The 23138-nt window shown below is 30.4% G+C and overlaps 1 protein-coding gene across 1 annotated transcript in view; it reads right to left on the reverse strand.

Annotated features, from left to right (window-relative positions):
* Nova1 (NOVA alternative splicing regulator 1) overlaps nucleotides 1–23138 on the reverse strand; it is a 32936-nt gene that overhangs the window by 3988 nt on the left and 5810 nt on the right. The window contains exons 2-3 of the mRNA XM_076850128.1: nucleotides 20708–20779; nucleotides 1–861 (exon numbers count right to left, since the gene is read on the reverse strand). The exon at nucleotides 1–861 is cut by the window's left edge and continues 3988 nt beyond it. Coding sequence (XP_076706243.1) covers nucleotides 1–861; nucleotides 20708–20779 — 933 coding nt within the window. The remainder of the gene's footprint in view (nucleotides 862–20707; nucleotides 20780–23138) is intronic.

The raw sequence follows: 23138 nt of genomic DNA on the forward strand, positions 1-23138 counted from the left end.
TTTTTTGGAGATCTGTATCCTTGCACCAGTCAACTCCTGGTATTCCACTAATGTTTTCCCTCCTTTGCCAAGTATTGCACCAACTAAGTTTTCTGGCACTGCTATTTCAACTACATCCTTTGATCCATCTGTGGATTTTTCTGTTCCTAGAATGGCACTGGCAGCTAGGGGAGAAGCAGCTCCAAAATATCCATTGGTTGCAGCAGTAGCAGCAGCCAGGCTACCTAATGCAAATGTCCCCGCCGTACCACCAGCTGTGCTGCCACTGGCTGAGGCTTCACTGGCATAGGTGGCCAACAAATTGGCTGCTGCTGCTGCTGGGTTGGCACTGGCAGCTGCTGCAGCCAAAGCCCCTGTTGCTGCTGCTTGACTGAGACCTAAACCTAATGTGTTGAGATTATATCCATAGCTGGCTAATGTATTAAGTGCAGAGGTGATGGCCACCAGGTCATTGCCTGTGAAGCCAGATAAAACTGCTGGAAAGGCTGCAACGCCAGCAAGGTTAGCATGTCCTAATAGCCCTGCAGCTGCTGCAGCAGTTGGCAACACTTCAGCAGTATTTGCATAAGGAGATCCGGTTGGATTGGAATTTGCCACTGGACCTGTCACATTGGCATAACTGATATTGAGACAGCTGCCACTTTGCGGATCCTCTTGTATCTTCTGGATGATAAGTTCAACAGCTTTTCGGTTTTGTTCAGGTTCTCCACTCACAGTGACAACCCTCTCTTGCAAGTTGATCCCATCGGGTTTCTGGGAAAGCTGCACCCAAGCCCCTGACTGCTCCATTATAGCCTTCACAGTAGCACCTCCCTTCCCTATTATCAGACCTGCTGTGCTGTTGGGAACTATAATCTTTACCTGTAATTAAAAAAAATACGTATAAATAATACTTCTGTTTTGTGCACATACATTATATTTACTTTGCTATCCTAGAAAAAGTAAAATAATTGAAAATTAGTTTAAGCATAATTAAAGATAGAAATATTACAACTTTAAAGTGACTTTTACCAAATTTTAATAAAGCTATCTTTTAAAATTGTAATTTTGTAAGGAAAGAGCAATTTTCAGGTAAAAAAATACTAAAACAAAAAATTTCCTTGAGTCTTGGTGTATACTGCAATAGAATTTAAAAAGAGGGAATCATAATTATACATCTGTAGTAACATTTTATATAGCTCCAAAATCACAATGCCATTGATAATTTTTACCTATTGGAGCTTTAAAGAAATCCTTTGCTCTAAAACATATAAAAACAAAGAATGCAAAATTATAAAACAAAATTAATGAAGATAACAGCAGAAAAGTTCTAGCGTAAGTCCTTTCAAAACATTAATTTCATGTTCCTTATCACCTAGAAATTTTTTGATTATTCACAAATACCTTACTTGTTTTATGATGTTTTCAGAGATGAAAGTCAATAAAATTAGTAATAGTATTTTAGTTTTTCAACTGAATAGACAGATAATATTTAATTTAATAATGTAATTAATGAATTATTTCTAAATAATAATTTAAAACTTTTCAATGGCTTTGGGGAGGTTAAGGCTATTTGATAATTATATTACTGATTACATTTATAAAATGACTATCCTCATAAGGCAGGTATGTCTCTTTTTTTTTGGCAGACATAGCTCATTTTTAAAACAGGGATTACTAACATATCACCAAACATAATGAAAAATTACTTCAGTCACATGAATATTTACAATTTCCAATGTGATCATTGGATCATTATTATTCAATGTTAAGTACAGGCATGTTTGTTAATTTATACTGAAATATCCAGTAACAAAATAAGCATGGTTTGGTTTATTTAATAGAATCAAATAGTGTAATAAAAGTAAAACCAGTATGGTATTTCTCAAAAACCCTAAAATTAAAATATAGACATTAACATTTTAAATTACTTTTTGGTAGCACAAAGATACACGTGACAATGTTTTATATTTATATAGCTCACTGGGTAAATCAAAACCTGTCAATGATAGTGTCACTGACAAAGCATTGAAACAATTTTCAAAATGGGCACATTGAAATAACTGGTTAAAATGTGAGCAGGATATATAGTTTTTCAGTTGAGATATTCCATGAGATATTTTATTAGTTGATTTTTAGCAAGCATCATCAAAACTATCTTGAAATCACAGATTTGCACATAAATATTTTTTTGAGTGTGGTGCTGGGGATTGAACCCATGGCTTGATGCATGCAAGACAAGGCAAGCACTGTACCAACTGAGGTATATTGCCAGTCCCTACATATGAATATTTTAAAGAAATATATTGTGGATTTCTTTTTGTTCTTGAGGGCAGCAAGCAGTGAAAACTCTAGGCTGGGTCAGTTCATCTTACACACATAGGTGCACACACTTGTTATTTTCTTTGTATACAAAAAAAAATTACAGTCTTGGCACAATTTTGTTTTGTTCCAGTTTGTTAATATAAGTATTCCATTTTGTGAAACATAAGCTAAATGTCCTAGAAACATTTCTTAGAAATGTCAAATATATCACTCATATTACCTCATTAAGTACATTTGGTTTCATAAAGCAGAATGAGACGTATTTTTTGGGTGGGGTAACATTTGTTAGTTTTAGTCAGACTTTGTTTTATAGAAAATTAGGTGTCAGAAAAGCTAACATGTTATAATTGGAAAGTTAAACCATGATTCTATTTTATACCAATTACAAAAATGAATTAGAATCATGCTTGTGTTTTGTAGCATGCACGTAAAATATTGAGAACATTTATTTTAAAGTTTTAAGTATCTGAATGTTAGACATGATCATATTTCATAAATAAGCACCTTTTCTAAAATTCAGAACTTTTTGGAATAAAATATTGTTGAAAATATTTATGAATTGGGAAATTGTACTTTAGCATACTTTTAATGAAGAAAAAGTATCAAACAACCAAGGCTTTCTAAAACTCTGTTTTTAAATTATAGTAATTTGTAATATTATTGTTATTATGTCCAAAGCAATGTAATACATGGTAACAACTCAGGAATAGAATAGTACATGAAAAATCAATTATGGAAACTACTCTATAGGGTATTAATAAAAGGTAATGAAATATAAAATTTTGTAACATCTACTATAAAGTCATTCTAAGCTGCTATGATATATGAAGATGATATTAATTTATACTATACCGCATGTCAAACACTAAATTTACTCTATAAAAGGTTTTATTTTCTTTTTTTTAAACTCTAGCACTAATATCCAGAAGAACTAGAAAATTTTAGTATGGTACATTATTGAACATGAACTTGTCTTTAAAAAAATTGTTTTCCCCTTGATTAATTTTATCAATGTTAAAAATTCTGAAATAATATATTTATATAGTATTGACTTTTAATAAAAGCAAACATCTTCCAAAGTCCATATATTTAAAAATTGGAGAATTACATCACATAATTTATCTTTGTGTTAAAGATTTCTTTACATAGTATATCCTCTAAGTTTTAATCATCTGAAGTAATATTAATTAAAAAATCTGTCAACCATAATTAATATTTTATCAAGTATTAATATGGACTCCATATTATGTTGGTGTAGCTGAATTACCCACATATAATAAAAGGTATTTTATGACTTCGGAGCAGATATTGGTAATATTCCCCTATTAATATTTGCAATGTGTTACATTTCCCAATTTTAGATAATAGCAGGCTATTTTTACTTAGGATTACCGGTTTTAGAAAATTAAAGGAACAAAATGTAAGAAGTTATTAAATTCAAAATTTAATAAATATATATTTTATAGCCTAGCTGAGGAATATGTCATCCAAATTTTATTTCTGATACAAGGATACAAAAATCCTCTTAGATATACTTGGCTGTTTTCCATAATGAAGATCCTATTAGATATCCATGTCTTTTTTAATTGAAATAATAAAAATAAATCTTTATCTATTTTCATGATTAATATTAAGTCTAATGTGGACACAGGCAAAAACAGACACTCTGAAAAGACATTGAGATGAAAAGAAAGTAATTCATTTGTGTGACAATGAAAAGAGAATAATGTTATATTTACATTTCATGTGTCAGGACAGAGTTAAGAGGCATCAATGTGGAAGGTTAGAGATGGTGGGCAATTGAACACTGGTGAGAAGAAAAGAGAAAAGGAGCATGGAGAATTATGTAAAATAGCCTATTTTATTACTTATTTGAGAAAGGCATAAAGCATTTACCAGAGAAAAAGTCTGTACATTGATAGTGTTTCTATTTCCACTGACATGATCAAATTTTAATTTTATAGCTGGATTAAGTTTCATTGGTGAAGCCTGCTAATGCAAATGACTGATAAAAATGTATACATTATCTTTTTTTTCTAAAGAACTGAAAGAAAAAAAAACTGGATCTTTAACAGCTTATTGTATCTGGTATATAAGTACACAACTAAATCAGGTATGTTCTTGACAAGTCACAAATTGGTTTCCCCTTCAGAGCTATGATCTATAGATGCTACCATACACTTACCATTTATACATGGCTTACTCTATGGCCCAAGCCTTGGGTTGGGAGGTGTAAAGGATATATATATATATATATATATATATATATGAATGACATTGTTCCTGCCTTTAAAGACCTTATAGATTAGTTGTAGAAAACAGTTAAGTTTACTAGTTCAGTAAAGATTTTAGAAGTATCAGCACAGAAGTGCATAAATGAGATGCAAGGTCTAACTAGAAGGAGAAAGGGGTAGGGAATAAGATCCTTGAGAGGTGGTAACTATGTTCACCTTAATGTCTTAAACATTTTGTACTATATTATTTTCTTTTACTATCAAATATATCTATAATTTGGTCAATGTGACTTCTGTACTAGAGAGTCCCACTTTCAAATTTAAATCCACTTTAATAGAGATGATTTGTGTAAGTAACATTATTTAAGTAAAAGAAACTTTACTTAATTTTTCTTTATTTTAGATATTGATATTTATAAGATTAATAATGTAGTTATACTAACTGTACTATAGGCTGAGTATCTCTAATCCAAAATGATTGGTCAAAAGTGTTTCAGATCTAGCTTTTTTTTTTTATTTAACGTATGCATAATGAACTATCTTGGGGTTTGGGCCAAAGTTTAAACAGGAAATTCACTTATGTGGTATACACACTTTATACCATTATCCTGAAGGTAATTTTATGTGATATTTTTGACTATGACTTATCATATGAGGCCAGGTGTGGAATTTTTCATTTGTGATGTCATGTGGGTGCTCAGTGAGTTTTAGATTTTGCAGTATTTTTGATTTTCAGATTAAAAATACCCAGCTGCAGCACAAATAGCTTTTCAGAAAAAAAATAAAAGCAATGAAGTGATAATTTGTCTATTTTTAACCACAACATAAAAACTTTTGTGGGAATCCTATGATCAGTATTAAAGTGATTATAAACAGGAAGGTATTAATATTGATGTTTCTAATTAAAAAATAAATTTAAGACAAATTTACTCCTTTTCAAACAGGGACTTATTGTAGTTTTACAGCTATGAAGAGATGAGATTGTCTCTAGGCATCATTATTTCTTCATCATTGTGATAGGAAGATTATTAAACCATTATATAAAACTGTACCTTAAAAAATAGATAAGAATAAGTTCCTTTATATTTTGAGATAGCTCAATTAATAGTTATGGATTATTTTATTAGGGCTGCCATATTATTTACTACTTAAAGAAGCTCTAACATTTACAAAGGAATTTCTATCAATAATAGATACCTGTATTTCACTCACTCACCTCTCTCATTAATTCCACTGTCATCCAATCTTTCTTTAGGCAGCTGTTTTTGTTTTCCTTGTCTCCAAGAGTGGAAACATGACCCGGACCTGAGATAGCACTATTTCTATACCTCTGGCAGTTACTGATTTTAGCTTGAGTACATGACACAAGAAGGTGGATAACTAAAGATTGTTGATGCTCCTGGGGTAGAGGTGCTCATGTTCCTGATCTAGAAGAATATCATCCTGGCATTGCTAGTAACTGTCTTGCCACCATATTATAAAAGTAAGAACCTGACTGAAAAGAGACTTAGATAAAAGAAGATTCCAAAATTGAAAAGGGATGCTCCGAAAATGCAAAGTGAAATTTCTCACAGCATTTGGCATTTGAATTTAACAATGTCTAAAGCCAGCACAGTCAATAACAATTCTCTATTAACTCCCTATTTTTTAAACTATAATTTGTAATTGGTGAAACCATATCTTTGAAAATAATATATTCATGTTATATCACATGATATATAATGTATTATTTGCCTATTAAAATTTGACAATTAATAGTCAAGATTAATTTACCTTTACCAAGATATATTCTACATAATCTAACAGGATAAATATCTTACATTTTCCTAACGTATAACAACCCATTACTGGAGTGCCACTTAGTAGTGACCAATTCAGGGAGATTGTCCTGTTTTGAGGGATCTATATTGACTTGTTGACCAAGGCTAATTGAAAATATGGTATCTTTTAAAATTATGTACTTTAAATAAATTCATAAATGACTGCTTTACTGAAATGTTCTTATTTGACAAAATGTGTACAACAGATTAAATAAATTATCCAGACAGAATTTAAAATGTCACTCTTTTCTCTACAAGACTTTTTAATCTACTTACCTTTGATAACCAAATCAAAGGCAGAATAGTTTTCACAGGAACGTATAATGTGTATCATAAAATGTTATACTTGTTTTTTACAATGTATCTTTGTCTTTCACCTATCATTAATAGTGATCTTAAATCTGGGAGCCAGCTCTGACTTCTGTTGCTCCAAAGATCTTTCTATGTGAGATGCTGAATTTTTTCTCTGAAAAGCTTCTTGTCCAATCCTACTTCCTTATCTTAGCTAAAGTAGTGTGAAATAGAGAAAGAATCTAGAATGGGCAGTTAATAGATACCTGGTTTCACTTTTGTGACCTCTCTGAAATCACTGCAGTTTAATCATCTATAAAATCATGCAATTTAATGAGATTGTGGATGAAGAGCTTTTGTTTTAGCAATTATGAGAAAAATTCTATTCACAATCCTTCAATAACACCCCATACAACCTCTTCACTGAATATCCAGACTCATATGCAGACATAAAAAGTTCTCCAGACCCTGTCTTCAACATGTCTTCCCAGGTTCATCTTTTATGACAAATAGCTTAATCTAAATTAAACTTTACCTCCTTATTCCTGAATAGACTACATATTAGTTGTTTTCATATCTTTTTTCATTCTTTTTAATTGACATAGTGATTACCTATGTTCCTACAATGTGCTTCCCTTCAAAATGTGTATAATTTTGCTTGCTGAAATCTTATATGTCTTGTAGGCAGTTAAATTGCAATATACTTTTTAACCTCAAAACTCATTCCCTAAAACTAGAGTGTCATAGTACTTTCTACTTTTCCTATTGTTAACTTATGCTGCCTATACTACAACAGATATCTGTCTTACAAAAATTTACTTTCCTAAATGCCAGGATTATTTATTTTGCATTTTCTATTTGTACTTAACGTTACCAACTGAAAAAAATGCTTTAAAAAAAGCCAAAAACTTTTAAAAATGGGTTTATATAGAAATTAAACAATAAATCATTTGAAAGATGATTCATTCTGGCCACAAAGCTGTGTGTGTGTGTGTGTGTGTGTGTTGTGTGTGTGTGTGTACACAAATCAGTTGACTTTGGTTTCTTAAAACAAAATTAAACTATTTCACCATCCCTATACTCTAAAAGTCCCAAAACTATATAATAAGCAAACAGAAGCATATAAAAGGTAAGTGTGCAGATAATTTTAATGCTATCAGAATGCTAAAATCAACAACAGAGGCTTATCGTCACTTAAAATCTAATTACATTATAATAATTAAATAATTGAATATGCAATATTTGCCTTCTTCCTAAATTTACATCAATGTATTAAGTTTTTCCTGCATGTATTATAGTTTCTTACTCATTAAGATGTGGCTAGTCTACACTAGCCATAAAACTTGCCATCAGAGTCATTCTAAAAGTCCAGAATATAATTATTTCACTATTTACTTGATTAAATGCTGAACTATACAATTTAGTCGGACGGCTCAAATGACAGTGTCTAGTGAATTATAATGCTAACTTTTAACAGGTATAACGTACTTCTACCTTTGATCTTGATTCAAACAATTGTATTTTTAACTCAAAATATCTGATATGTAAGACTGAGTGTCTTTAGAAGTTTTGTAAAAATTGTACCTCCTATTATTTCTTCTTCCAAAGGGACATACTTTATTTTCCCCTCTGACTTCATGATGTGACAGAATATGACATGTAGTATAAATGATTTTTCTTCTGCATTTTACAAGAAGGCAGAAAATGAATAATAATCCCCACAAAATTTTTAGAGGCAAAAAAATGTAACCTATTTATTTTTTCACTTAACACATTATTTCATTTTCCCTAACGCATTATTCAAATAATACTTTTTCTTTCTGTGAATGCTACATATTATAAAGATTTATCAATTATGTCTCAGAGAGAGTTACATTTAGGAATGAGAAAAATAGGAAAATAATCCATGCTTTCTACTAGAAAAGAAAGAGAAGCACTTCAAAGTACTCCTGTCATGTTGAGATGATAAGTACTAAAAAAGCTAAAAGAGTCAAATAACTATGAAAAAACTATGAAGGTCACACATGATAAACTATTCCAGAGTATAGTAGTCTATTGTTTAAAAATTAATATTGGATATTACTTCTTAATGATTACTAAATCAGACTTTACTACATTGATGTCTTTATGTGTCACTATTATCCACGTCAGGTTATCAAAAAGCTCTTTGAAAATATTACTATTATTATTATTATTATTATTATTATTATTTAAATTCTGTCTTAGCCTACCTTTTTCAGAGCATAGATGAACGATCTCGTGTTCACAGTTCTTAATTATGAAAAAAATTGTTTAAGATATTTGTATTTTGATATGAAAATTTTGTTTTAAATTTAATATTTTAAATAGAATATACTAGTCAAATTAAAAAGTGAAAAATAGCTGTCAACTTAAAGTTAGTAACTGTGTTCAATGAAGCAGATTGTGAGGGAAAAGGGTGAAAGACAAGGAAAGAAGAAATTGTACTTTGGACATTTTAAGTTTGAAATGCCTATCAGACACCCAAGTGAGGATGTCAAGTAGATGAATTAATATGGGTCTGGAGAACAGAAAAAATTGAGAGTTAACTTCAAATTAAATCATAGGAATGGATGGTTATTACCTAGGGAGAGGTAAGAGTGAGCCAACAATGAAATAATAAAAATTAAGTAATAGGAAAATAAAATATTTAACTCCTAAAGCAATCAAAGATACATATGTAAAGCAGCAACACTCATGATTATGGAATAAACAAACCACATGTAAACAAGCGAGAAGTTGAAATATTAATAGTTTTCTTTTTAAAAATATTTGTGGCAGTATATATTGCCTTTCAGAAATCACACTGTAGCATTTATCAAGTTATAGAATTAGAGTACAAAATTAACTTTTGCAATCTTTTTGGGAAATTAAAATTTCCCCAAATTTCCCAAATCAAATTTTGGCAAAGTTGTATACATAGTTTACTTCAGTGTCTTACTAGTTAACGGAGGTGATAATTTCCTATCACAAATAAGCATCATTAAGAAAATAAAAATATCCTGAATTATTATATCATTAATAGTAGTAATAAATAATAATATATAACAGGTTACAGAAGCATGTTTGTACTTGAACAAATTGTACTACTTAATCACAGAACTAAGTTTCTTTCATATACACAGATTAAAGTAGTTCACTTTCAATATTTAATGAATCACAAAAATACATTAATTTATCATGTTTATTTAGGTTAAAAGAAATTTGAATTTAGCTAATGAAATAGAACTTTTTCAAACATCTTTTTCTAACATCACATTATCAGTTTGTACTTTTTCAAAAGAAATGAAAGTACTATCTTATGAAAAAAAACAATTACTAAACACTAGTAAAATGAAAGAAAATATGAAAAAGATAACTAGAAAATTCCTAATTCAAAGAAGATTAAATAATTAGAATAACCAATAACCAACAAGTTTAATTATACTTATAAATTTATGAAGTAAAAACAAGGAGAAATAATTTTTTTTCATTTTAAGTGGATCTAAAAACTCCCTAATCTGACAAAACTACTTGTTGAGAGAAAATGTGAAAACATTTCTACTTCTAAGTATTTTTATGTGGATTTTTTAATCGATTCTTTGTACTTATACATAGCAGTAGAGTCCATTTTGACAAAATTATGCACGTCCAGATCATTTTTAAAATAAAAAGTCTGAAGCCAGACACAATGGCTCACACCTCGAATCCTGAAGCTCAGGTGGCTGAGGCAGGAAGATCCATCTAGAGTTCAAAGCCAGCCTCAGCAAAAGCTAAGCGCTAAGCAACTCAGTGAGACCCTGTCTCTAAATAAAATACGAAATCTGGCTGGGGATGTAGTTCAGTGGTCAAATGTTCCTGAGTTCAATCCTCAAAGAAAAAAAAAAATTGAAAATGAACTTGGTCACTTCCCAATCTGAAATATTCTCCATTTTACATGGATTCATTTGGGAAATAAAATATTCTATTTTACTGTATACATATGCAACACAGCAAGAGGACGAATATGCATCCAGAATAAAGAGATCCTAAGATCTTGATTATATAAAGGAATGGAATGTGTTCTAGCTTCGAGAACATGCTATATATAAGCACTTTAGAGAGTTCTTGCTATGACTACAGAGAGAACTCTAATGAAACAGAAACCATCTTTATCTACTAGGTGATCCAAAAAGAGAGAATATTGCCTATCTGCTTTCTTGGGAGCCAATACTAGACAATGTATTTTTACCAGTACCTGGGCCAATACAGAAAATAAAATAAGGAATGTCATAGTGCTACTAATGCATTGACTCTCCTCTCTGAAGTATACTTCTTTCTTGAATCGTAAAAAAAAAAAAAATCCTAGGCTTTTCATAAACATGAAAGTGTCTTCATATGAAATCCTAAAGGAGACTTTTGAAAGGCTGCAAAATTTGGTATTTACTAAATAATATGTTATAACAGTAACCAGAAAACATTACTAGTGTGCTACTTTCAGTAGTAATTCTTAACTTGCAGCCAGAGAGATCTGATTCCTATCACTGGATGTCAAGAACACACTGTCTACAGCATAACACACTAAAAAAAATTAGTAGTTAGCAATGGAATGAAGACAGATAGTAAACAATTATGTAATCCATTCCCAAATGGGGGGCAGGGAAGAATATTGCTAAAGAATCTTAAAAAATACTTAAGAAATTTGCATACAAATATCTTCAAAACAAGAGAACCTCTAACTGTATTTGGTAATATCCAAATGTCTACTAATATGACTTGAACAGATAAACATATTTGTATAATAAATTTAAATATTATTCACAAATTTAAATATTAATGGACAAATCCTTACTATTCCCAGTGTTAAAACTAAATATAGCCTTTATGTTTTATACAAATAAAATATTATTTTCATGATTTAGTGTTTTCCAAACAATGAAATATGTTTTCATAAAATAAGTCTTGATTAATTTGAGACAGTATTATGACATTGATCACAATTATCAGTTTGTACTAATATGTTTTATCACACAATAAGTATCATGTCATATAGTTTCATACAGTGTTTCCCAAATAGTTCAAGAGCCTTCAATAAATATTTATCTAACTCTTCAAATACAGATATCTATCTAATCCTGGATCTATTAAATTATAATCTCCATAGATAATTTTGATATTAATCTAAAACTGAAAAGTCTTGATATTTTATCTATAAAAGATGAGAAAATTTGCACATATTATAGAATCCCTTAATTTGGCATAACTTCAAAATATGAAACAATTGTCATTCCTTTGCCAGTTAATAAGTTCCTCTTTTAGTCCTGAATCCTCTCTCTCAAACTCTTCTTCAAACTCTCAAAAGAGCATCCCAAGACTAAGAAATCAAGAAGTCATATAGCCAAAATGTGAGTGTAATGTCAAATACAGTCAAATCTTTCCCTTTGAAAATTTCTACTTTATCTTCCTTAAAACATTTAATCCATCACAAGTGAAGTCAGTATTTTTCCATCCTATTTTGCATTCTCTTAGTTAACATTTTTATTAAAAACACAGATACAAGAAGAAAAATTATTAATTTTCATATTCCCTGTCATTACCCTGATGGAAACAAACATGAAAATGGACACAAGATATTTTCTGACCATTAAAAATAGGGCCATGTTTCTTTTTTAAAAAAAATATTTTATTTTTTAGTTGTAGTTGGACACAATACATTATTTTATTTTTATGTGGTGCTGAGGATCAAACCCAGGGCCTCGAATACCCCAGGTGAGTGCTCTACTGCTGAACCATAAACCCAGCCCAGGGCCATATCATTACTTTTAATAGATTAACCACATAATATTCTGCAATACCATAATTTTAAAAATCACTTTCCTGTCAGAGGTCAAGTTGTTTTCAACTTCGGCCAATGTAAATAATGCTGCAAAACATATTTTTATGTCTATATTCCTATATATTGGTGCATTGTTTTACAGGACAGATTCTCAAAAGCTGTAATACTGCAACACTTCCTATACTAACAGTGCATGAAAATGCTATTTTCTTTTATTTGTGCAAATATTTTAAATTCTAAACCCAAAGATTCTTGCATATCTAATATATAGGTATTATATATATAAACAGAATTTTTTCTATATGGCAAAAAAATCACAATACTTCTTTGTTGAATCTAATTTTTCTGATGCTGGTGAGCTTAACAATGTTTTCACATGTTTATTGCACATTTCCATTCCTTCTCTGCAAATTATCTTTTTATAAACTTTATTCATTTTCCTATTTTCTTTTTCATAGGAATATGGATCTTCTTTGTATAGCAGAGAAATTAATTAATTGTTATAAACACGTTTAATATACTTTTTTCTGGAAAAGTATGTTGCTTATACTAAAAACATTAAATATTTATATACTCAAACATGTTAATCTATTATTTTATGCTTTGGATTTTGTTTTTGCTTTGAAGAGTCATCTTCAATTTAATTTCACACATTGTAATTTCATTAAATAGTCATACTTTTAATCACACATGCATTTAAATTTATTTTTGTATAATGCAACACCTGGAGATTTGAACTCCCTTTCTTTCAGATGGAAATGAATTATACCCACACCATTTATTAAATAAGATATCCTTCTCTAAAATCATTTAAAATGATACTTATTATGCTAGAACACAGTGTTTTAAATATATCTCACTTATTGGTTCCCTTAAGAATTGCAACAACTCTAAAAGGTAGAAATTATTATAATTTACATTTTACAATGAGAAAATATACATGGGAAAATTAAGGATATTATCTCAAATTATTTAAGACTAAGATGTGGCAAAGATTTTATCTGAAGTTAGCAATCATAGCTTGAGACCCCGGTTCTCTTAATCCCTAAATTATACTACTTTTCTTTATGTTTTCAGTTGTTATATATATATCCATTTTAGAAATCTCTATTGTGTTTTACTGACCGATTCTGTTTTTTGTTAATATCATATTACTTTTATTGTAAGTAATTTAAAGTAAATTTCAATGCTGAGTAAAGCATCTCTCCCCACACAAATATTATTACTTTCTTGGTAACTCTTTTATTAGTCATCTCATGATAATTAGTTTAAATGTATTTTTCCTAAAGTATATTGAAATCATTTTACTTTGTTTTCTTTCCCATAAAACAGAAAAAATAATAAAAAAATGCAGTAAATATGTATTTTGATTTAAAAGAATTGATTTTTATTAAATATTCCAAATTTATAGAAGTGTATCTATTTATTAATTGACTGCTTCATGTTATTATATGAAAAATGTTCTTTTAATATGAATTCTGAGCTTTTTTTGGCCAATCATTCTTACATTTTTTGAGATTTTTTTTCATATGTATATGCTATATAGTAGGTTGAGCCATAAAATATTTATACTCAAATACCAGCAATTTAATTCTAATGATAAGCAAAGTATATAAAATTAAATGTACAAAAAGTAAATCTCATAAAACAGATCTCATTAAAACCATTTGATTTCAGTATTATTCTATGACCTTATTAAATATACTTCTTAAGAACACTGATTCAGCTCAGGGAGGCTGAGGCCAGAGGATCCCATGTTCAAAGACAGCCTCAGCAATTTAGTCAGGTCCTAAGCAACTGAGTGAGACTTGTGTCTCAAAGTAAAAAATAAAAAAGCAAAAAAGGGCTGGAGATGTGACACAGTAGTTAAGTGCCCCTGGATTAAATCTCTGGTACCAAACAAAAACAAAAACAAAAACTAAAACAACCAACCAAACGAAAAAAATACTGACTCAGAATATGGTATCATCTTATCTCTCTGTCTCTTGTCTTTCTCACACACACAACACTTACAACACTCATTCACACTGAAGGAAAATTAATTCTGATTTTTTGTTGGAGAACTGTGATATTTATATTTATATCGAGACAAGAGCCTAACTAGTTTTCAAACTGTGCTCTGAGTATCATAAGAGGAAGAAATCTAACAAAGGCTATGTTCCTTCAGCCTAATCATTTTTTCAATCAAAAGTATTCTTATCTAGTTGACTTACATTTCTAGAGAAAATTTCCATGTAAAATTTCATTTGAAGAATTGTAAGAAATGAGTTTTAAAACACATAGATTATGTAACCCTATTTTTCTAGTACTAGTCATTTAACAAATGCTTATTGAGAACTATGTTCCAGGCTAATGTTGCAGACACATTAGGGAATAAAAGAGAAAATTCCTATTCTTCTGAAAATTAATTTTCAAGAACAGTGAGACACACAAAATACAACAGACATAATATGCAAAGTATACAGTATTCGTTAAGCAATAGGAAAAAAAGAGTTAAAATATAGTAAGATAAAGAGAATCAGGAGTACTGGGGGAAGAGAGAGAGGCCAGGTTAAAACACTAAATAGAAGGTCAGATAGGCCTGATAGGATAAAGTGAATTCTGAATAGACTTAAAGGGGTTATAAAGATGTTAGCCAAACAGATCTCTGAGTAATAATTTCAAGCAGAGAGAAAAGCAGGAGCAAAATACTGAGGTAAGAATGCAATTGATGTCCATAAGGAACAGAAAATAGGTCAATGTGACTGGGCCAGAGTGAGGAAGGAGTTTATTGGTAGAAAATAAAGTAAAAGAGATAATGTGGCAAAGAGCAGATCCTATGAATTAACAAATGCCATTTTGAATACTAGGTGTAGGCAAAGAAATAAAAAACTCTGATAATTTAAAAATAGCAGGTTTGAAGTAGTTTTTGAACTTGATGGGTTTAAGATAACATTTCCATATGCAAGTGAAATGCTGAGTGGGGAACTGGATACAGTCTGGAGTTTCATTGTGAGATATGGACTAGAGATAAAGGTATACCCAAATTATGTGTGACCTGAAGCTTACATAATTTTAGGACATATCTTTGGGAGCTAAAACTTAAAATTATGACTATAAAATTAGGAAATAAGTTTGTGAAAGTGAGGAATCATAAATATTGTTTCATTAGTTCATAGTTGCTATGGTCTTAATGTTTTTGACTCCTCTCAAATTCATGCACTGAAAATATAATTTAATTCCATGTTGGGAGATGGGCCTTTTGAGAGGTGCTTGGGTCATAAGGTCTCTGCTCTTATAAATGGATAATACTGATATAAAATGTGCTTGTGGGAGTGGGTTCTCTCCTTTTTTCTGCCATGTGGGACACAGTGTAGGTCTGTTCTTCTTGCCCTCTACCCTTATGCCATGTGAGGATATGTAAGAAAGGCCTCATTAGATGTTGGTATTTAAATCTTGGACTTTTCAACCTCCAGAACTATGATAAATAATTATGTGTTCTTTATAAATTAGTATCTGGGGTATTGTTACAGCAGCACAAAACAGTCTAAAACAATAGTAACCTGTCTCTCACTAGAGACATAATTTTGCAGAAGAGAGAAAAGACCTGAGAGGAGGTCTCAAGTACCCATACCTGTAGCACTCCAACCAAACCACATAAAGATAAGAAGACGTAGTAATGAAATAATGAAAGTAATAATGAAAAACTCTGGTAACAAGCAACAAGACATGGTGAGGGAGGAAAGTCATGAATGTGCAGTATTCTGAAAACCTCAAGAAGGTACATCAAATTGGTGGAAGTAATATATTGTAACAATGTTGCTACACTAAGTAACATGTTGATTGAAAAAACAAAACTGGAAGTAGCATTGTGGTCATCTCTAATGCCCTTGGCAAACAGTTTTGGTGGAATGGTGGAAGCAAATAACGAATGAGTGGATTTTAAAAATGAGAATACAGAAATTGGTAAACATTAGAGACTATAGTTTTGCCACAAAAGACTAAAAGAGCTGGGTGTAGTAGCACATGCCTGTAATCCCAGCGGCTCAGGAGGCTGAGGCAGGAGGATCACAGATTCAAAGCCAGCTTCAGCAACAGCAAAGCACTAAGCAACTCAGTGAAACCCTGTCTCTAAATAAAATACAAAACAGGGTTGGAGATATGGCTCAGTGGTCAAGTGTCCCCGAGTTCAAGCCCCAGTACCACAAAACAAACAAACAAACAAAAAAAACAGACCAAAAAGAAATAGGATATTAGTGCTGGGGAAAGTGCGATTAAAATAAGTTTTATTTAAGGAGAGAGAAAAGGGGCTGGAGATATAGCTTAGTTGGTAAAGTGCTTGCCTTGCATGAACAAGGCCCTGGATTCAATCCCCAGCACCATCAAAAAAAAAAAAAAAAAAAAAAAAAGAAAGAAGAAGAAAGAAAAAACATTTTCATGCTGATTGTCAGATGAAAGAAAGAAAAGACAGAACTGTTCGAAGAACCTTGAGTAAAGGCAAAAAAGATAAGATTTAATGTACAACTGAAATGAATGATTTTAGAAGCAGGCAAGATTTACCAATGGTAATAGACAAAAATGTATAAAATGTGGGTATAGATGCTATTTCATTACATATTTGTTAGTGTCTGTTTGTGAAACTTCTCTTTTGATCTCTTTTTTTTTTTTTTTTCAGTGAAGTAGTTCATTAGTTGGGAAAGAGAAAGAAACAAGAGTTACTGGGGGACTATAGGAAGGACAATTATTAGATGGCACCAATATCTGCACCCCATCCTGTTACATCTTATATAATCCTCTCCCCTTAAGTATTGGTGGAACACACAACTTGTGTCTAATAAACACAAGGCAAAAAGAGATGAAATATCATTACTGTGTTTAAGTTATGTTGAACAGCAAAGGTGTTAAGAAAGATTACTGTGATAAGCTTCAATATAAAAGACTCTATCCTGCTAACATACAATTTAGAGACCTTTTCTGGTGGCCTTGCAAGAAGCAAATTGCCAACCTGTAATAGTGGATGGCCTTTGGAATCTTAGTGCTACCTCTTGCCAACTGCCAGTAAAAACAAGGAAGATTAGTCCCTAGTCAAGCCTTTAGGTAAGAACGCAACTGAGCAGACACTTTGAATGCAGCCATGTGAGACCAAGAGCAGAGGAGTTAGACTGCCTGGCTCAAGTAGTGCTTAGACTCCTAACCTACAGAAACCATGGGAGAATAAATGGTTTTTTTAAGCCCTTAGATTTGAGGTAATTTGTTATATGACAACAGATAACTGATACAGGATTGAGAAGCGAAATTGTATAATTGTCACCTGGGTAGTCAGAAAGTAAATTGGTTTACAATTATCTGATAGAATTAAGAGTCCATTTGAGAACTGTCATGAATTTAAAGTGTAATCAGTCCGTTTTAATTTTGTTTTTCTGCAATCATAGCAAGGGTACATGCAGAATATAAAATCCTATTTTTATGTGTCTTGTACATTTGGATAAGTATTTCATGTAGTTTCAAATTTGCTATTAAATAAATGTCTATACAGCACATATTCTAAGATCATTCTTCTTTTTATTTTTCTTGTTCTGGAAATTTGGGAAATATTCTAGGAGTGCCAACAACCAGAAACCTCAAGTTAACACTGGAATTCCACTTTTGACACCAATGATTTAGAAAATCATTGTGTGGAATGTTAATAAAATATCTAACTAATTTAGAAACAATAGATTAGAACTGACAAATGCTAATGATTCTATTTTTAAGTTTTTTGAAAGCTTAGACATGTTGCTTTATAAAGAATTCAAATCTATTTGCTCTATACTTATATTCAAAATTCCATATATAAAGTTTTTCAAACTTGCACCTAATAATGTGAAAAACATAAAAAGAAAATGAGTTGTAAAATAATTAGCATTACCTACTAATTTTTTTTTCAATAGAAAAGTTAAAAATATTACATTGCTAAGCTACAAGCAACTTTGTATTCAGTATGAAATAATTATATAAAAAATTAAGCTAAAGAAGATACACTTTTATTGGAAAAATATTTCAGAGCTGTAAATATAGCCAATACAAATACTAAAATGATTCTAAAGATAAAATTCATTTCCAATAAGCTATTTGCTATATTTATATTAAAAGAATAATCTTTTTTTTGCTATTACTTTAAGCATAACCTAACACTTATATGGTGTCTGTTACTTTCTCAGCACTGTTCTAAGAATAGTTAATTAATTCTTTAATTCTTAAGTCAACATTATAAAGTGGTATTATTTGAATTTCACTGATTGGAAAACTGAGGCTCAAGGTTACTCAGTAAGTAAGTAGCAGACCAAGTACTGGATCCTAGGCAATTTGGCTCTTGTCCTGACTTTTAACTACTATTTTACAAGGCTACTATCATGATACTCTTTCAATTTTCTAGGAGTACTTAGGGTCTGATGTGAGAAAATATGTTAAGTGGGCTTAGGGTAAGAAAGTAAAATTCTGTATGAACTGAACAAGTAATAGTTTTTATAAGGAAAGAAAAGGTTTTTAAATGTTAGGTCTGCAGATCAAACTTATTCTTTTTGTGCTTTTAATTTTTAGATTTTCTGAATATTTATAGTCCCTTAGTTCATTTTAACACGCTAATTTGTAATACACACTATTTATTCAGGAAATAAAGCTCAATCATAATTCATTTAGCTAATATTAATTAAAAAAACACAAATTATAGTTTTCCAACTGTATTTCAAACAGGCTTATAGTAATTCACCTGGAAAATTATTTTATCTATTTTTAATAGAAGTGGGTATCATATTAGTTACAACACATGGTTTTAAATCTAAAACAAATCTCTGCCAGTTATAAATTAGTGACATATTTGATAAATTGCTGGGCAAAAAGAAAACTTAAAACAGTTATGAAATTTACTTTCTTATATGTTGAAAAGTCTTATTTTAGTTATAGAAAGTTTAAGATTATTATGTTCTATCCTATCTTACTTACACTTACAGATAACACCAATATAGTGAAGGTAAATTAATTAAGACTGTAAAGAATAATTATAAACTACCAAAACCATAAAGTTTGATAATAACTACAATTCTTTCAATGAATTAAGTTTGTTTTATTCTTCTCTTAACCTTGCTTCAAGTTATCCAATGGATATTATATTTCTTTTGTATAAAAAGAGAAGAAAACTGTCTAAATAACATATATAATGGAGTACAGTAGACAGAATATAAACTCCCAAATGATTTATTATTTTATAAGTAAAATGTTAGTTTTGTTTCACATTATTGTAATAAAATTTCTTTCTTGTGGTTGCAAAAGTATTAGAATCAATAAGTGAGCAAAATAATTCCAAAAGCCACATATTAGCTAATATGCAAGAGCCACATTTAGTATATGTAGCAAATATACTTCAGAGTTAATAATTTGTTAGTTATCTAATAGAAAATATATTAAAAAGATAAGCTTTTGTTTAACATTCCAATAATCCCATGAGGTCTTATATTAGTTTAAAAAAGTGAAAATAATAAATAAATAACATTTCTCATCTAAATGAAACTCAACTCAGACAAAATGAAAATGTTTTTAATCGTTTTAATAAATATATTATCCAACATTTACATTTTTGAAGAATAACCTACAAAAAGTATCAAAACAATCATCAAATCAAACTAATAAAATATATTTCTTGTTGAAAAGCTTGCCACTCTAGTAAAGTGTTTATGATTTCTTAAATACTAAGAAAATACCAACTTCCGAGTTGCTAAACAGTACTAAAATTATCATAAATACCAATGTTTAGTTACTGTTAGATGGCTAGAAATGCTTTTTGTCAATATTATTTACATAGTAAGGCATGTGTCAAATAAAAACAAAATTGCATTCACTTTTAAAGGTATACCTTTGCTCAATTTATGCATTTTTACATATATGATCAGGCTTAATTTACATATCACAAACCCTAGGAAGATAAATTAATGGAGATTAAGACCCCAACTCAATAAATAATCCTCAGAACTTCATAAAGTAATTACAGTTTTAAGGGAAAAATAATAAGTTCTAGTACTACCCTCTAAATATATTTCTTTGTTAACTGAAATTAAAAATGCATATAATTTTTTTGAGATCATTGATATTTCTTTCGTAGGTTATTTGGTATCTGATCATGGTGCAAATATGTGAATGAACGAATAAATCCTTAACCCACCATTATCTTTTTCTCCAGTTTGCAGGCAATCACCCGTGAAAAGTATGGTGTAGATGACAGGATGATACTGTACCTGATTAGCTCTGGAGGTGGTCATGGGATCAGATGGAGAGGACTTGGTGGTAGTTGGGGAAGATGGCAATGTCTGGGAACAAAGCAGTTCAGGAGCAAATCAACCTTTATAAGCCTTAAACTGATCATTAAATAAAACAAAATAAAATAAAATGTAATATAACGAGAACAAAATCCTATAAACAAAGTTTTCTCCTATTCATTCAAATTTAATGGAATTTAAGATCAATTGTAACTAATGCGTGTAAATATGCATGCATAAGCATGTAAAAATAAATTCATGACTTGAAATCATGATGGTGACTGATAAAAATTCACATGAGTACTAAAGGTATTCTGACCATATTCATGAATAGTAGTCTCATTTTTCCCCCTCTTGTTTTCTTGGGGGAAAAGAGATGTCAAAGAAAAATTTAAGAAGTTCAATGATTAAAACTGAGTCATTTTCCTATCAATGAATACAGTCGGAGATTTGAAGAAGTGGTGAAATGAAGTTTACTTTGGCATAAAAGTATCCACCTACTTAATATGCTGAACATCACCAACAAGTTGATTCCACATGAATTTAGGGATCCATACATAAAAGCAATTAAATTTGTAGTTCTGAGTTCTTAATATCACATTATCTTCTAAAATTTTAATTTTTAATAAACTTAGAGCCCGTCTGAAAATGTAAACATTAACCTCATATTAATAAGCAGGTAACTGATAGCATTCCAAAAATTACCAAAAATATTTTAAAATTTCTGCTGAACAATAAATTTGATAGATGAAGGGTATAATATATTGTAGCATCATTAGCTTGGGTGGAAAATAATCATCACAATATTAGGAATCATATTTATTGCTCATTTCTAAACATATATTCATGTTATATAAAATGTTTTAGGGTATTTTAAAGACTTCTCATATCTATTGAGTAAACTTAAGTATATAAAATTTAACACTTTTCTTCTAAACATATATTCATGTTATATAAAAATGTTTTAGGGTATTTTAAAGACTTCTCATATCTAATAGAGTAAACTTAAGTATATAAAATGTTAACACTTTCTTTTAAAAATGTGTTGCATGTTCACTTAGCAAAATAACATTGCTTAAGTAGTATCTTCAATAAATAATAGTTCTTAATAGGCAAAATGAGATAGGTTTTTACAGTATAGATATGATTCTATATGGGAATTATGTTTTACCTTGATATATAGCCATCAAAATTACTCAAAGATGAGCAAAAGCATAACTTTAAAGTTTCAGCAGTATGATTATTTGAAATCAAATTTTTTCATATAAGATTTCAAAAATTCTAACTTGAGTAGAATAAAACAGTAAAGAATAAAAAATATATAAATTCACAGGCTTCTGATTAACTCACTGACTTACAGAAAAAAGACAGGATTGGTTCTAACATCAGACCATCTTATGCAGTCTTAAAGTATTCATCTTATTCCTCAAAATATTTCTGATTCTTCTTAAGATAAAACCTAAGATAACTTGATGAAAACTAGATCTAGTGAGAAACCAAGGTTTTTTTCAAATCATACAAAAAAAAAAAGAAAGAAAATGACCTAAATTTAAAGGTTAAACTTCATAAAATATAAAAAGCTTCAAAACCTTTATTTTCTATTTTTCACTCTTTGTAATTAATCTTTGCTATTTCTCCAGAGACTTCATTATCAGTCATCAAAAATTTCCCTGATGCTTTCTTTTCCATGCAATACTATACTGGGGCATATGCTAATGACTTTATGCTACTATATAGTTGATGAATTGAATAGTAATGTTTTATTTTCCCACCCCTGGTTTACCTGTTACTATAGTATTCTGGGGGAAATTAACATACACTTAAAAATGCATTCTGTATGTTATGGTTTAGATATTCATTGTCCCCCAAATACACATGTGTTAGACAATACAAGAGCATTCAGAGGTGAAATGACTGGGTTAAGACAATCTTAACCTAATCAGTGCATTACTCCACTGAGTGGGATTAACTGGGTGGTAATTCTAGGGAGGTAGAGTATGTCTAGAGGAGGTAGGTCCCTGGCGGCATGACTTTAGGGTATATATTTTGTCCCCGGGTGAACTGACTGTTCTCTCCCTACTTCCTGGTGGCCAGGTTCTAAGCAGTTTTCCTCCACCACATTCTGCCACCATGATGTTCTGCCATATCTTGGGCCCAAAACAATGGACTGAGACCTCTAAAATCATGATCCCCCAAATAAACTTTTCTTTCTCTAAATTCATTCTTGTCAGGTTTTCTGGTCACAGCAGCGAAAAAGCTAACTAGAACATATACTTGTCATCTCAGATTAATATTGGTATTGCTGACTAACAGACATTAAATAACCCTAGAGGCAATATTTCCTGATATAGATCAGAATTCAAGCTCATTAACCTACAGAGGCACAAGATTTAAGAGTACTGGGTTCTTC

This window comes from Callospermophilus lateralis, chromosome 3 (assembly GCF_048772815.1).
Source record: "Callospermophilus lateralis isolate mCalLat2 chromosome 3, mCalLat2.hap1, whole genome shotgun sequence".
In the NCBI taxonomy this organism is placed as follows: domain Eukaryota; kingdom Metazoa; phylum Chordata; class Mammalia; order Rodentia; family Sciuridae; genus Callospermophilus; species Callospermophilus lateralis.